The 13102-nt window shown below is 47.4% G+C and overlaps 1 protein-coding gene across 1 annotated transcript in view; it reads left to right on the top strand.

Moving 5' to 3' along the window:
* The first annotated feature begins 7655 nt into the window (after positions 1–7655).
* The window catches only part of EFNA2 (ephrin A2), a 142898-nt gene continuing 137451 nt past the window's right edge, over positions 7656–13102 (top strand). Inside the window, exon 1 of the mRNA XM_075123142.1 lies at positions 7656–9289. Coding sequence (XP_074979243.1) covers positions 9168–9289 — 122 coding nt within the window. The 5' untranslated portion in view covers positions 7656–9167. The remainder of the gene's footprint in view (positions 9290–13102) is intronic.

The following is a 13102-nucleotide window of genomic DNA, read 5'->3' on the forward strand; positions in this document are numbered from 1 at the left end:
CCAGGAGCTTGCAATCTAAATGTAGTTAGCTGCCCAAAGTCATTTAGCAGATCAGTAGCAAAGCCGTGAATAGGTGGCTCAATGCTTCCCATTATAAGATCCTGTTTTCCGTCACTTATAACTGCCAAACTTCAACCATTTGGGCTGACATTTTCCTTGCTGGGTGTCTGTCTGAGGCCGAATTACTCTGGAAAATTTCAGTCAAAACAATTAAGCCATTTCAAAGAATCTGCCTAGGGAAAAATACATTGTTTTGCCCATGCTAAAAAATTCTCGCAACCTTTCCTTTGAAAAGCTTTAATGTCCCCATACTTTAGAGCAGGGACTTGAAATTTGCCAGGCAGTGGCCGTTGTGTCAGGGATGTGCCTTTAACCATCTCTGTGAAAACCTGCCCAGATTTGGCCAAGTTATAAAGCTTTGAAAAATTGCAGTTTGCACATGCTCAGCAGAGCCTTCCTAGATTTTTAACTGCTAAGTTTCCCAAAGATTGTGTCTGTAGCGCACGGGGCATGCTCCAGCTCAGGGCTGAGCAGGACTTTCCCTGCAATTGCATCTCTGGACTGCTTCAGGCCATGCTGGTCTCAGTTTGAGTCGTGGCACCTGAACTGCGTGCAGGGAGACTGTCTATCCTGTGTTCTTGATGACTCTCCTGCTGGGCCCTGCAGCATGGAGGAAGAAGCTGTTTAATTCAAATATAGAGGGGACAAAGGCTGGACCTGCAGGGGAGGGAGTGGGGGAGGCAGATCTGATGAGGGGAAAGAACTGGGATTGAGTGGGCCAAGAGACTGGGACAAGGAGCTGGGGGGGGGGGGGGGGGGGAGATGTCGGGAAATGAAACAAACTGAGCAAAGACAAAAATCCTGGGGAGGGAAATTGGGACTGGAAGCCAGTGGGGATGGGGGAGAAAGACAAATAACGTGAGGAGCTGGGAGTGGGGGAATGGGGACTCTGGAGGGGTCAGAGATTAGGACTGGCCGGACAAGGAAACCGGGACTGGGATGAGATGCCGGAGGAGTGGAAAGTGGGACTGGGACAAGGACAGGGTAACGGAGACACAGCAGGACGGGTCAACATTGGAGGGAATGAGTAGAAGACTCTGTGCCCACTCGAGCACTCTCCCCTCCAGGGCCTGGAACGAAACCCAGGATTCCTGAGACTCGCCATTCCTCTGCTGTCAGCAGATATTGGTGTACCTCACCAGCGAAGTGTCCCCCCCCCCTCGCTGTCGGGTGCTTCGTTAGTGCCAGTAGCAGAGCTCTGTGTGGTGGCTCTGAGGGTTCCAAGCCTGCTGATGAACCATGTGGGTGTCAATATGGCCAGGTCTGTCCTGTAGAGTTTTGCTGGCATAGCTGTGTCGGCCAGGGGTGTGAAGAGGTGTCAGAGCTGGTGTAGGTGCAGTTACATCAGCAAAACTGCGCTTTGGCTGGCTTACATGGCCCTGGAACTGCACCCCTGACAGTGTAACACGGACACACCCCAGTTGTCGGTGGGCCCGATCAAACCTGGGACCTCTGGAGCTAAATGCATGAGCCTCTACTGCAGGAGCTAAAAGCCACAGGGCCCTTAGCTAAGGCAATGGAGCAGACTCATTAATCTCTAAGTGGTCTCGGTGCCACTAGATGGGACAGAACACCACCCCCAGGAGGTGTGTGGATTACACCAGTTTCAGGGGATAGGGGGAGGGAGGTGGGGCCTCGTAGCAAACATGGGCAGGGCCACGGCCTGGGCTAAGGAAGGCATAGCCTGTCCTGGCCTTGGATACCCACTGCCCATGCTGGCTTAGCTGATTTCACGCAGAGGTGGGGGGAAAGGGTTGGAATGAGCTATGCCAACAAAATTGCAGGTACGAGGAGAAAACGAAATATTGACCAGCTGTTCGTTAAGTGAACACTGTCCATTCTGTGCACTGAATGGGGCAGGGGCCCTGTGGGAAAAATAATACATGGGATCAGTTAATTGAAGACTGTATCCTAATGCACATCCACAAGTGGGCTGAGTTAATGTTGCTCCCACAACCTTAATTCTGGCATTTCCTAACATTCGAGGGCTTGGCTTTGCAACCTTAATAAAGTTCCTTTAATGTAGCTTTGTGTATGCCATAGATAGGGCATCTGAGAGGAGAGAAGGAGGACTTGTGGCGCCTTAGAGACTAACGAATTTATTTGAGCATAAGCTTTCGTGAGCTACAGCTCACTTCATCGGATGCATCTGATGAAGTGAGCTGTAGCTCACGAAAGCTTATGCTCAAATAAATTGGTTAGTCTCTAAGGTGCCACAAGTCCTCCTTTTCTTTTTGCAGATACAGACTAACACAGCTGCTACTCTGAAACCTGAGAGGAGAGAGAGTGTCCATTCCTGGGTCTCCAGGGCTTCCTGAACTCAAAGGAGATTTGCCAAATGCAAAACACATTCCATATCCAACCTTGAATCAGAAACCCCAACATCATGGATCTTAAATCCCTGACATCATACATGTGTGTGTGGGGGGTCGGGTCTCAATTTTTGCAAACACACCCCTGCCTTAATAATGGGCTGAGTCCAAATTCCAGATCCCATTGCCAGCGACTTTGGGGTGTTTGAACTCTGGATCCACACCTGAAACCTGCTGCCTGAGCCAGTGTCCGTAGATAAGTTTTTGGGTGCGGAGATGGGGGAAGAAGGTGCCATGAAAATGTATGGTATTGTTAATGATTATGATTAAGTTCCTGGATGTCTCACAGACACACACAAAGCAGCTGGGGAATCAAAAGCTGCCAGAGCATGGAGTTTCTCTTCTAATGCCTAGGGAAAAGTCTCTGCCTGACCACCCCTCCGAGCTCAGCTCTACCTTGTAAGTGTGATAGAACATAAGAGGAGGCCTAAATTTGTGACTGCAGGCGGTAGGGAAATGTGTCCTTCAGCTGATGTGCTGAGAGAGACGTTTCACCTACTTTGCCGCGTCCCTCTTATCTTCCTCTGCTGGAGCTGCCTCAGTTCAGCCTTCAGTGGAGCTGAGCTGGGAGGGGCACTAGCATGTGTGGCTCGCAGTTCTGTGGATCCAGCGGGGATGGGAAGTGGGGTAGTCATGGGGGGTGGGTCAGAAATGCAGGGTTTCCTTGGGAGCCAGCACCAGGAAGACGGGAAGGACCAGACCAGCTCAGTGGAAGGATATCTGCAGGAAATCACTGGCCCCAATGCCACCAATAGCTTTTGATCCCCCTGCCCATGTCTTGAGGTGGGTCCCACCAGCACCATGGACCCAGAGCAGCGCTGGAATTGGAGTGGTAGTGAGAAGGGAATGCCAGCTGCCTCCTGATGCCAAGCTCCCTGCTGGGAGATGGGGTTGTGTCCAGCATTTGGCAATCTCCTCTGAGCCCGCTCTGGGCAGGCTTAGGAACGCAGGGTGACGGAGGGAAGGCTATTGCTCAGTCCCTGCTGGGACTTGTCCTTCTGGTCTGAGTGCGATCCCTTCAGCTGCCACACAGGGCATCATCCTCTTTGGGCTGTAGCTGTGGCAGGCCCTCTGCTTGCTGCCAGCCTGTTGCTTTGCATAACTGAAGTAAAGTCAGCCTGGATCCAGTTGTTGGATGGGAGACCACCCCCCCATCAGTTTTGGTTGGTGCTTCAGTAGATGGCGCTCTTCCCTCTGAATACTGAGCCAGTGGGGCACGAGGGCTATTTTTTGGATGAGCTGTACAGCCCAGATCCTCCCCACTTGTAGCTGTCACCGACCCTGTAGCTAATAATGCTTTGCTCTGCTTTAACACCTTCCGCTGAAGGATCTCAACGTGCTTTGCAAACAGGAATGAATCAATTCTCCCTCAGATCCATGTAGATATTGCCCTTGTCCCTCCGCATCCCTCTGTCCAGAACAGAAAACCGAGACACAGAGCAACTAAGCAGTCACTTAGAAAGTCTATAGCAGAGCCAGATCTCTGGTCCCTTGACTATTGTGTGGTAGCCCCAAGAGAGGTGTTAACATGGCAGCTAGACTGAATATCCGAGTTGGAGTTTACATTCAGCCTCTCAGAATTCTCCTTCTTGCTCCAGTTGTGCTAGATATGCCATTTACCCTCTGTCTGTACGTTTTTGTGGGCAGGCTTGTAGGTTCTCAGTTGCTGTGTTCCACCCCAGGGCAGGCTGCACCTCTGTCCTTGGCGAAGTGTCCCTCCCCGTACGTGTAGCTTGGGATCCTTCAGGATCAGGAGCCCCACACAAAAATGTGAGCTGTGTCATTGTTGTTATTTTTAGAAGATGGTGTAGCAAGGACAGGGGTAACCCGGATGGGAGCTGGCCGTGAATTTAAAAGAACGCTCTCATCGTTCTGAAAGCTCCCGTGGGGGAGAAAACATTTCTCTCTGTGTTTCTGCTCTCTCGATTGTGTTTGAAGTTAAAAGTTTTTTGATCTTAATTGGCATTTGTAAGCCTCCTGCCAGCAGCCACCATCCAGCTGGGAAGTAACATGGCCAGGCAGCCCGGTGTCAGGGATTGACCATGGGAGGGATTGTGCTTTTTCTCTGCCTATGGTCCCACTAATCCCATCCATGTTAGGGGGGATCTTCTCTCTGTCCCATCAGTCAGCTGGAGGGGGATCCTCCAAGAACACGAGGCTCCCCCTGTCCTCGGATGTCCCAAATTCTGATTTCTGTGGGCCACCTCTCTGTGCTGCAGCTAGATGCTTGGGCAGGTCCAGGCATTTTTCCTCTTTTAGATTTAAAAAAGGGATTGAATACAGCCCTGGCGTAAACAGGTGCAAATTGTTTTGAAACCAAAGGGAGTTGAGAGGAAGGATGACCTTATGGAATGGGACTCAGGGGAGCTCAGATCCATTCCCAGCTCTGCCATGGACTCCCTTGGGCATCTCTCTGGGCCTCAGTTCCCCACCTGTAAAATGGGGATGCTAATCCTTTGTCTCCTTGATTTAGTTAGACTCTTTGGACAGAGACCATCTCTCACTATGTGTCTGTACAGTGCCTAGTACAGTAGGGCTCTGATCCTGACTGAGACCTTTAGGCGCTACCGTAAACACAATCAGAAAGAGGATTACCAGCCATGAAATTATACCCTGGAAGTGGTATAATGAAGTTGTCTCCCGTATGATCAGATGCTTCCTTCTCCGGTCCACATCAGAATCTGTAATATACTATATACCAAGCAGCCATCCTGAAGTGCTCGAGCTTTCTGAGCCACTTTGACCTGTCTTATCAGCACAAACGTGAGAGGCTTTCTATCAGAGACTGTTTAAGTGGCAAAGGTCATTTGCAAGTTCTCAGCCTGGGTACCTTTTCTGCCTGCTGTCCAAACATATAATGTTTATCCTGGGTTGTTTCTTCCTAGGGACAGATGCCATTGTTTGGCTCCAGCTTTTGACAGGTCAAAGTCATGAGAAGCTTTTCTCCAGTATGAAATCCCCTCTCCCCTTGTCACGGAAAGCTTGTTATCGTTATGGATCACGTGAATGCCATTCCAGAGGCTCGAGGCCAGAGTCAACCTATTCCCAATAGTTCTGCTTCATAAGCTCATTTTGGGCACCTCAGACCATGCTAAGCTATTGATGAATTTATGAGTGGCCAGAGTAACTCACTGTTCTTTAAAGAGTCCTCTCCTGGTTCCCAGCATTCCAATTCTAGGTGCTTTAAGGTCTTGGAAAAATCTCCATTCTAGCTTGACTTGGGGACTTCTCTAGTTTTTACTGAGCCTCCAGCTCACTTCTCTTGCTCTGCTGCTTGGACAAAATATGTTTTTGTTTGGTTTTAGTTTATTTTCCCCTCCTTTGCACTGCAGGCTGCAGTTTTACACAGCCCAACTGACAGCAGCCTGACACTACACCAACAGCGGCCGGTCCCCTCTTCCCAAATCTGTTCTCTTGCTGGCCATTGCCGCTGTGATCATACATGATGGGACCACGTGTGAGCCCTGTTGGTGTGGGGAAAAGGCTTTTAGTGGCTGGGCTTGATGAATGAAAACAAGTAAAACTGATGGACAAGTGGACAGCTTTATGATAGCTTCGTGCTGACAGGAAGAAAGATTGGTTGACAGTGGCTTGATAGAGAAATATCTTGATGGGAGTCAGATAGAGAGATGTATAACCTTGATGACAGAGAAGTCAGTTGCACAGGAGGAGGAAGAATTCTGCCTTTATTTTTGGGGGGTGTAACACCCACAGTTCACTAGCATTTTCAATTGAGATTTGCTAAATAATTATGCAAATCCGTATTGTATTCATACTGCACCTATCCAGAGAACGTATCCAAGGTGCTTTCTAACAGAGCTTGTTTTGTGTTAAAAAAACCACCCCTCCTCCAAAACTAAAGCAGTAGCTGAGATTAAGGGCCAGATTTAAAGAGGTAAATAGGTGCCTAAACATGCCACTAGCCACCTCGTCAGATGTACAAAAGCATCTGACTCCCACTGACTTCAGTGGGCAGCTCGTCATTTTTAACAAGCCCACTAGGCACCTATCTGCAGCTTTAGGTGCCTAAACACCTTTGTAAATCTGGAGCTTCAGCAATACTAGATTTGAGTGAGGGCATGGCTTTGTCATTTGAGTGGCTAGACTAGACTGGATGGAGCTGCAGGCTCAAATCCCCCCCAGCATTAGCTTATCCTGTTGAGGTGATGATTTGTGCTTTGGGATCTGAAACTATAAGGTGCTGCGTGCCCTCAGCTCTCACTTGAAGTCATTGGAAGGTGAGGGCGCTTTGCAGTATCAGGCTTTCATCTGAGGCCTGTTAGTGGCTCACCATATACTTTACTGTGTGTGGGTCTTTTAGAAGAGACCTTAAATAACCAAGCTCCTGTCTGCCTGCTTGGAATATAACGATCCCAAGGTGTTTTTCATACGGATTTGCTCCTGCATTCCTGGCTAAGAGTTCTCCTCCCCTGCACTGGTGTTAGAAAATTATCCTGCAGCAGTGGGTCGAAAACACCGCAGTTGACATCAGTGATTCTGCAGGGTTCGGGGCACGTCTTGCTCTGTCTCTGCTTGAAGGTGGGTGACTGCATGGCAGCAGGCCACCCCTGTGTTATACAGTCTGTGCGGGGTTTGGGGATGAAAGGTGCTGTGTATAATGGGATAGGGCTATGAATGCAAAGGGCCAACTGGTATTGCAGTGGCTGTATAAGTGTTAAGTATTATTATACATGTCCGTCTACAAGATCTACGAATGAAAGTGACCTATCAATGCAAACTCTCATATTATTAGATTATTATTTGATTTGATCATGGATGATCTAGAGATAAAAAGGGCTGTATAAACGCAGAGTATTGTATCTGATCTATCACCCCAGGTAGTCGGCCTGGCTTCCTACACCATATTTGGGCCCTTTGACTGTGTTTTTGTATGCTGATCCCTTGCAGGGATCACTCAAAAGACCCCCCAGGAACAGACGCCTAACTAAACCCACCCAAGCCTTGAGACAGGGCGTGAAAAGCGCAGCCCAGGTCCATCCAGCCCAGCCGCTCCGGCTCTCGCTGAGTGCCACTTCCAAGCCTTCCCGCTCGCCCCCCAGAGCTCAGACCGACTCGGCAAGAGACCCCCACCGGCAGAGGTGGGGCCAAGCCCGGGTGAGCTTGGTGCCGGCCAACCAACCTTGAGCCCGGCGCCCCGCCCCTGCGAGTGGGGGGCCGAGCCGCGGGTAGGGTGAGCGCAAGTGGCAACAATGTGAAAAGATCGGTTCGATTCCCCGGCACCCGGCGACTCCGGCCAAGGAGCCGCTGAGCAGCGGGCGGCCCGGGCGGGCGCTGCAGCAGCCGCGGGGGCAGGGAAGAAGGGGAGCCGTTCGCCTGCACATCCCTGCAACTTTGGACTGAGGGATGGGGGGGGCATAATTGATGATCATGCTGCTCTTGCATTAAAATACAAGGGGAGGGGGGGGGAGACGGGACGAGGAGAGGCCTCCTGCCCCCCAGCCCTCACCCCCAGCCGCTGCCTTTTGCACTTCATTTCGTTGCCATGTTGGGTCGCTTGGTTTCTGCCCAGTTCAGTCTGAAGTGAAAGAGGGGGAGGATCCTGGATGCAAGAGGGAAGCTGCATATTTCTGTGAGCAAGGGACTGCGCGGGAGTAACCTGTTGTAGGCTGGAGCTGATCTTGGCACACGCCTTTCAGAGCCTGTTCCCCAGATCTCCTCCCATTCTGTTTTTACAGGTGTGGGGAAGACACCAGGAAAAAAAACAACAACAACCCAGCAACTCTTTTAATGGGGAAAGAAAGGGAAGAAGGGGCCCTTTAAGAGAAGAAGAACTTGGATAAAAGTTTGCTTTGGCGGTGGGGGGAGAAATTATTCACTCTTGGAAATATTTTTTCTCTCTTTTGCTGGGCCGTGGAAGTGCTGGGGAGGATGGGTTGGCGCTAAGACTTTGAAGGAACCCCTTCCCCCTAACCCTAACCCTTCCCCCCTTTGCACCGCTAGTGCTGAGGGCCACGGTGCCCGCTCTCTGCTTCTTTCCCTCCTCGGAAGCCGTGGGCTGTGTCCGCGTGGCAGTGCTCTCGGGCACCAGAGGAGCCACACACTTTGCCTGCTGACTTCGCTCCCCTTTGGAGAGGGCTGGACCATGACTGCTCAGAAATGGTAAGGGGATCATTTGCAACCTGTCGCCTGATTCTGCCGACTGCTGCTGTTCCTAGCTCTCATTTTCCTTTACATTTGCACCGGTTGGATTGAAGATTTTTTGTTTTTAAAGACGTGGGATCCTTTCACTTCTCCTGCAGGAAAACCACCGAAAGAGTTGGAGAACCAGGGACTTTGGTGGTGCAGAGGGAATGCACGAGAACAAGGCGAAGGGAGAAAGTTATCCGTGAATTCCCCCCCAACCCCATCGGACTTTCATCACCGCTGGATTGTTTAAAACAAAAATTCCCACAGCCCCACCTACACCAATAACACCCAGATCATACTGAAGACTGTCAATACTTTTGTTTCCAAAAGATCCGATTGCAACAGACTTTGCAACAAGGGGCGACTGCACACAGGAACTGCACATGCTGCCTAGCAATGATTGCAAAAGGGGATTCACTGCTCTGAATGAATCAGGAGTGTTTAGTTGCATCAAGAGAAAGGGCAGCCAGAGGCTCTGGGAATAAATGAACCGGTTGCATTCTTGGTAAAGCGAAGCCTTGCAGATACATCGGAAGGTGGGGGGAGGGGGGAAGAGAGAAAAGAAGGAAGAAAGGACGATAAAATACGATGGTGCATTTGGAGGTGGCCGTGCTGCTGGTAGCCCTTGTCGGGGTTTGTGTCTGGACTGATGATGCTGGGAAAGTTATCTCGGATCGTTATGCTGTTTATTGGAACAAGAGCAACCCCAGGTAAGATGGACAGAAGCCAAATGCATGCACCCTCCACGCCCGCCCCCCTTCTATGCAAACCCAGGGCAGCATCAGAGAAAGAGCCAACATCCCAGTGTTCTCCTGCAGCCCTAGTAAAGAGAGAGCTGTGCTGGGGGGAGGGGGCTGGTGGAGGTGGGAGAGAGAATCTGGTTCACATCATCATTTTGCTGTTGTACATGTGTTTGTTTGGTGGGTGGTTGTGTTGGCTGGGACAAGAGGGTCTTTTATTCTCCAGGGATGCGCCAAGCCTGCAACAGAGCAGTTCCTCTTGGGAGATAGATCTCTCTCTATGTATGCATGTAGGTATAGATATATATACACACACACACACACATTTTCTTCTCCCTCTCTCCTCTAAAAAGCCCAGTGGCGGTGATCAGGACAGAATGCAAAGTTAATGATCCATTCAGGCTGAGTCAGGCTGAGGCAAATAAGGTGAAAGGTGCAAATCAGATGGTGCCTGGGTTTTTCTGTTTGTTCACGGAGTGGGAGCAGAAAGGGCAGGATTATCATAGACACTGGGGTGATTATTTTATATGAAAGTTGCCACCAACTTTTCAGCTCAGCCAAGGCCTGATTTCCCGAAGAAGTGAGAGAGATGCCTACCTGGAGAGTTTCAAACAGTCTACATTAATTTATTTGTCTAGTGTTTGTGTGTATGTGGGTGGGTGGGTGTTTATTGCTGACTTGTTGCAAAGCAAAGCATTCCTAAATAATGAATGGTGTCAATTTGCTCATTCAGTCTCCTCTGTTGTAAAACTGGGAGTGGCAGAAATACACATGCATACATGTGTATATAGACATAGATTTGGTCTAGCTATTATTTTATTTGGCTTCGCTTGCATAGTGATTTGATATCCTCAGGAAATCAGTATGTTTTATTAATAAAAGTATTTGTTGCAAAAAAAGCAATTCTGGGCAATATCCATTTGCAGTGAATAATGGATTCTTTTATATATATAATAGACTGCAGCTACCAGTAAGTCTCATATTTAACAGGAAAAAAAACCCCAACCATTATATTTTATTTTATTTACTGCTGCTAGTTTTAAGGGGCTTTGCAAGAGTTTCACTTTTAAACTTGTAAGCCCTTGTTGAAACAAAACTGATGCAAACCCAATAGATATAGATATTAATTTTACAGTTCTGTTTTTTGGCAGACATGGTTCTGGCACCAAATACCCATTCACCCAGAAGCCAATTCTGGGAAGTTGTGAGTCTGCTTAGCCAAGGTGAACAAATTATAGCAGTTTTCAGAACCACTGCAGACTGTAAAATCAATTACACGTCACTTTGGAACTCTCTTCTTGTTGAATTAAACACCCTCCCTCAGATGACAGTTGTTCATCTTTCTTTGATTACTGCCTGCTGGTTCAGGTATATATTGGATGCAGGTAAATATGGCTCATGCAGGAATCTTTTTCTCAGTTGCCTTTTTAAAGTTTACAAATGGCTGAAGAAGAAGCCTCGCTCCTGGTCTGAGCTGCAGTAGGTATAAAGATGAGGTCTGTGTGGGCAAGTAATGTTGTTATTACCTGAAGTGCAGGAGGGCTGCAGATTAGTGTGTATTTTTCAGTAGTGAGGATTTCCATTTCTCAGGAAGTCAGAACCTAAAAAGGCCACATTACCTTTAGAGATTCATATTAAGCCCAATAAGAACGCCCTGCCCTGCTCTACGAACCATACCTAGGAGTTCTGCAACCCATGGGTGTGTGTTCTTAAATTTGCCCAATTTCTGTTGTGAGATATTTAAACTCTTCCATATTCCTTGGTGATGAACTTTGGGTAAATTAAAGTTTTCCCTTCCATGCAAGATCCTGAGCTGGTACTATTTGGGGCTCTTGAAAACAGAATGGACCTTCCAGTTTGACTTTAAAAGAAAGCTTAACTGTGTGAAATGTATACTGTGGAGCCATGAACGTACTCTGTGAGAACCCGAAATATATAACAAAAGGCATCTTGTACTGCCACATGATTATTTAAAATAAACTCCCATGGCTGCTTCAGTGGTGAGACTAGAAAATGGGTTATCTGTGTTCAGAGGCTCATAATGGCTTTTGCGAAATATTATTCAGTCTACCAGTGTCTAATAAATAGACCACAAAACAGTGATTACATGTGGTGTGGAAACCTGAGAATTGGGAAACAAGATTTCCCAAATACTGTAAAGGAGGAAAAAAAATTAAAGTTTTTTTTCTCTTTTCATTGCTGTTGAAAAAAATGGTATTTGGTCACTTTAATTTGTCTTTGAATTTAATTCTGCTCTTTTAGAGGTTAATTTAAACAAAACAAAGTTTCAGGTTTGTTGTAATTCTTTTAAGTCTGAATTTTTTGGGAAAACAAAATAGTTTGAGTTTTAAATCAAAATGAAATCATCGTCCCCCTCACAACTCAGGTGACTAAGACCATAAGGATTTCCCCCTCCCCCCAAACTACTTGAAATAGACAAATAAGTAGACAGTTCCGTAGAAAGCCTACTTTTTACAATTAAAAAAAAAAAAAAAGTTCCGCTAATCACAGAAATCTTCTCTATATGGAACTAAATATAATGATTATTGAGTTTGGAGGAACAGTAACTGTACTAATTTTATTCACTAGATGGTTTATATGTGCTGTTTCCTTTAGATCTTGTTTTTTTTATTTGGGTAAAAAGCGTATTTTTCGGCTATCTTCAGAACCTGCAGAGCGTTAAATCCGCGCAAGTATGGAAACATGAACCTTAGCTGATCCTTATGTAAAGACCTGTGCCCCCCTTGTAATCGTGAAATAGACAAATAGGTAGCAAAATAGATGAAATGTTGCTTCTGACATGGGGAGACCTTTTGCGCTTCCAGTGCTAGAGATATTTTCCCCCCTCTTGCTGTGGGAAAGCTCCAAGGGGAACCTTTAATAGAGAACTTTTTATTTTCCAGTTTGGTTCCTGACAGTCTGAATGGACTCTTCATTCTAGAGTTGATCTCCAGTGAAATTTTTTCATTTTATTAGAGCTCTCCCAACTGTATTTCAGTGAGGATCTCTGTCCAAATGAGCGTAGCATGATGTACGAAGGGGGTGCTGGTGAGACAACTTGTACATGGGTCTGTGGTGCAAGTCGGTCTGTCTCACTAGTATGTCACTTATATAATGTATCTACAGTCACCTATAGACTGTTAGGTGCACACAGGGTTAGGAGAATGTTAAGAGTCTTCTTACGAGCTTTATTTATCCAGCCATCACATGTTCTCTTGGAGGGATAAACAGGATCCTCAAATGTACAGTTTCTTCCAGCGTCGTGTCTGCTTTGCTCATACGATAACCCTAAAGTTTGGGAATCCCATCCTTTTGTGCGTGCATCCCTGTAATGGCTTCTTTATGGGCCGATTTTGTTGCATATGGATTTTATTATCTCTCTCGCATTTTTGTGGGGGGTTGGAAAGGAGAGATTCCCCCCCACCCACCCACCCACCCTTACTAAGTTTTTGGTTACAGCTTCAATTTCTTCCCAGCTTCCACGGCCTTTGCTCTTTTCTTTTGTTCTGTTAAATGCCAAACATGTGCGAGGGCCCTTACAAGACAGAATGGATGTGGCTTTAACATATGTTATCTGACCGATCCAGCTTTAGGATCAAGGTCGTTGGAACTGGGGGACAGTATTGCCAGTTATTTTGGGTCAGTTTCTGTTACTAGGTGCTCAAGTATTGTTACAATAGTACTAAAAGCTGAAATTAATTGATGGTACTTCACTCCCCCTTGATATAAAGATCTCAGTAATGATGCTCACCTTCTGTTATAAGGCTCGTGACCTTTACCTCC

Source organism: Caretta caretta, chromosome 25, assembly GCF_965140235.1.
Source record: "Caretta caretta isolate rCarCar2 chromosome 25, rCarCar1.hap1, whole genome shotgun sequence".
NCBI lineage: Eukaryota > Metazoa > Chordata > Testudines > Cheloniidae > Caretta > Caretta caretta.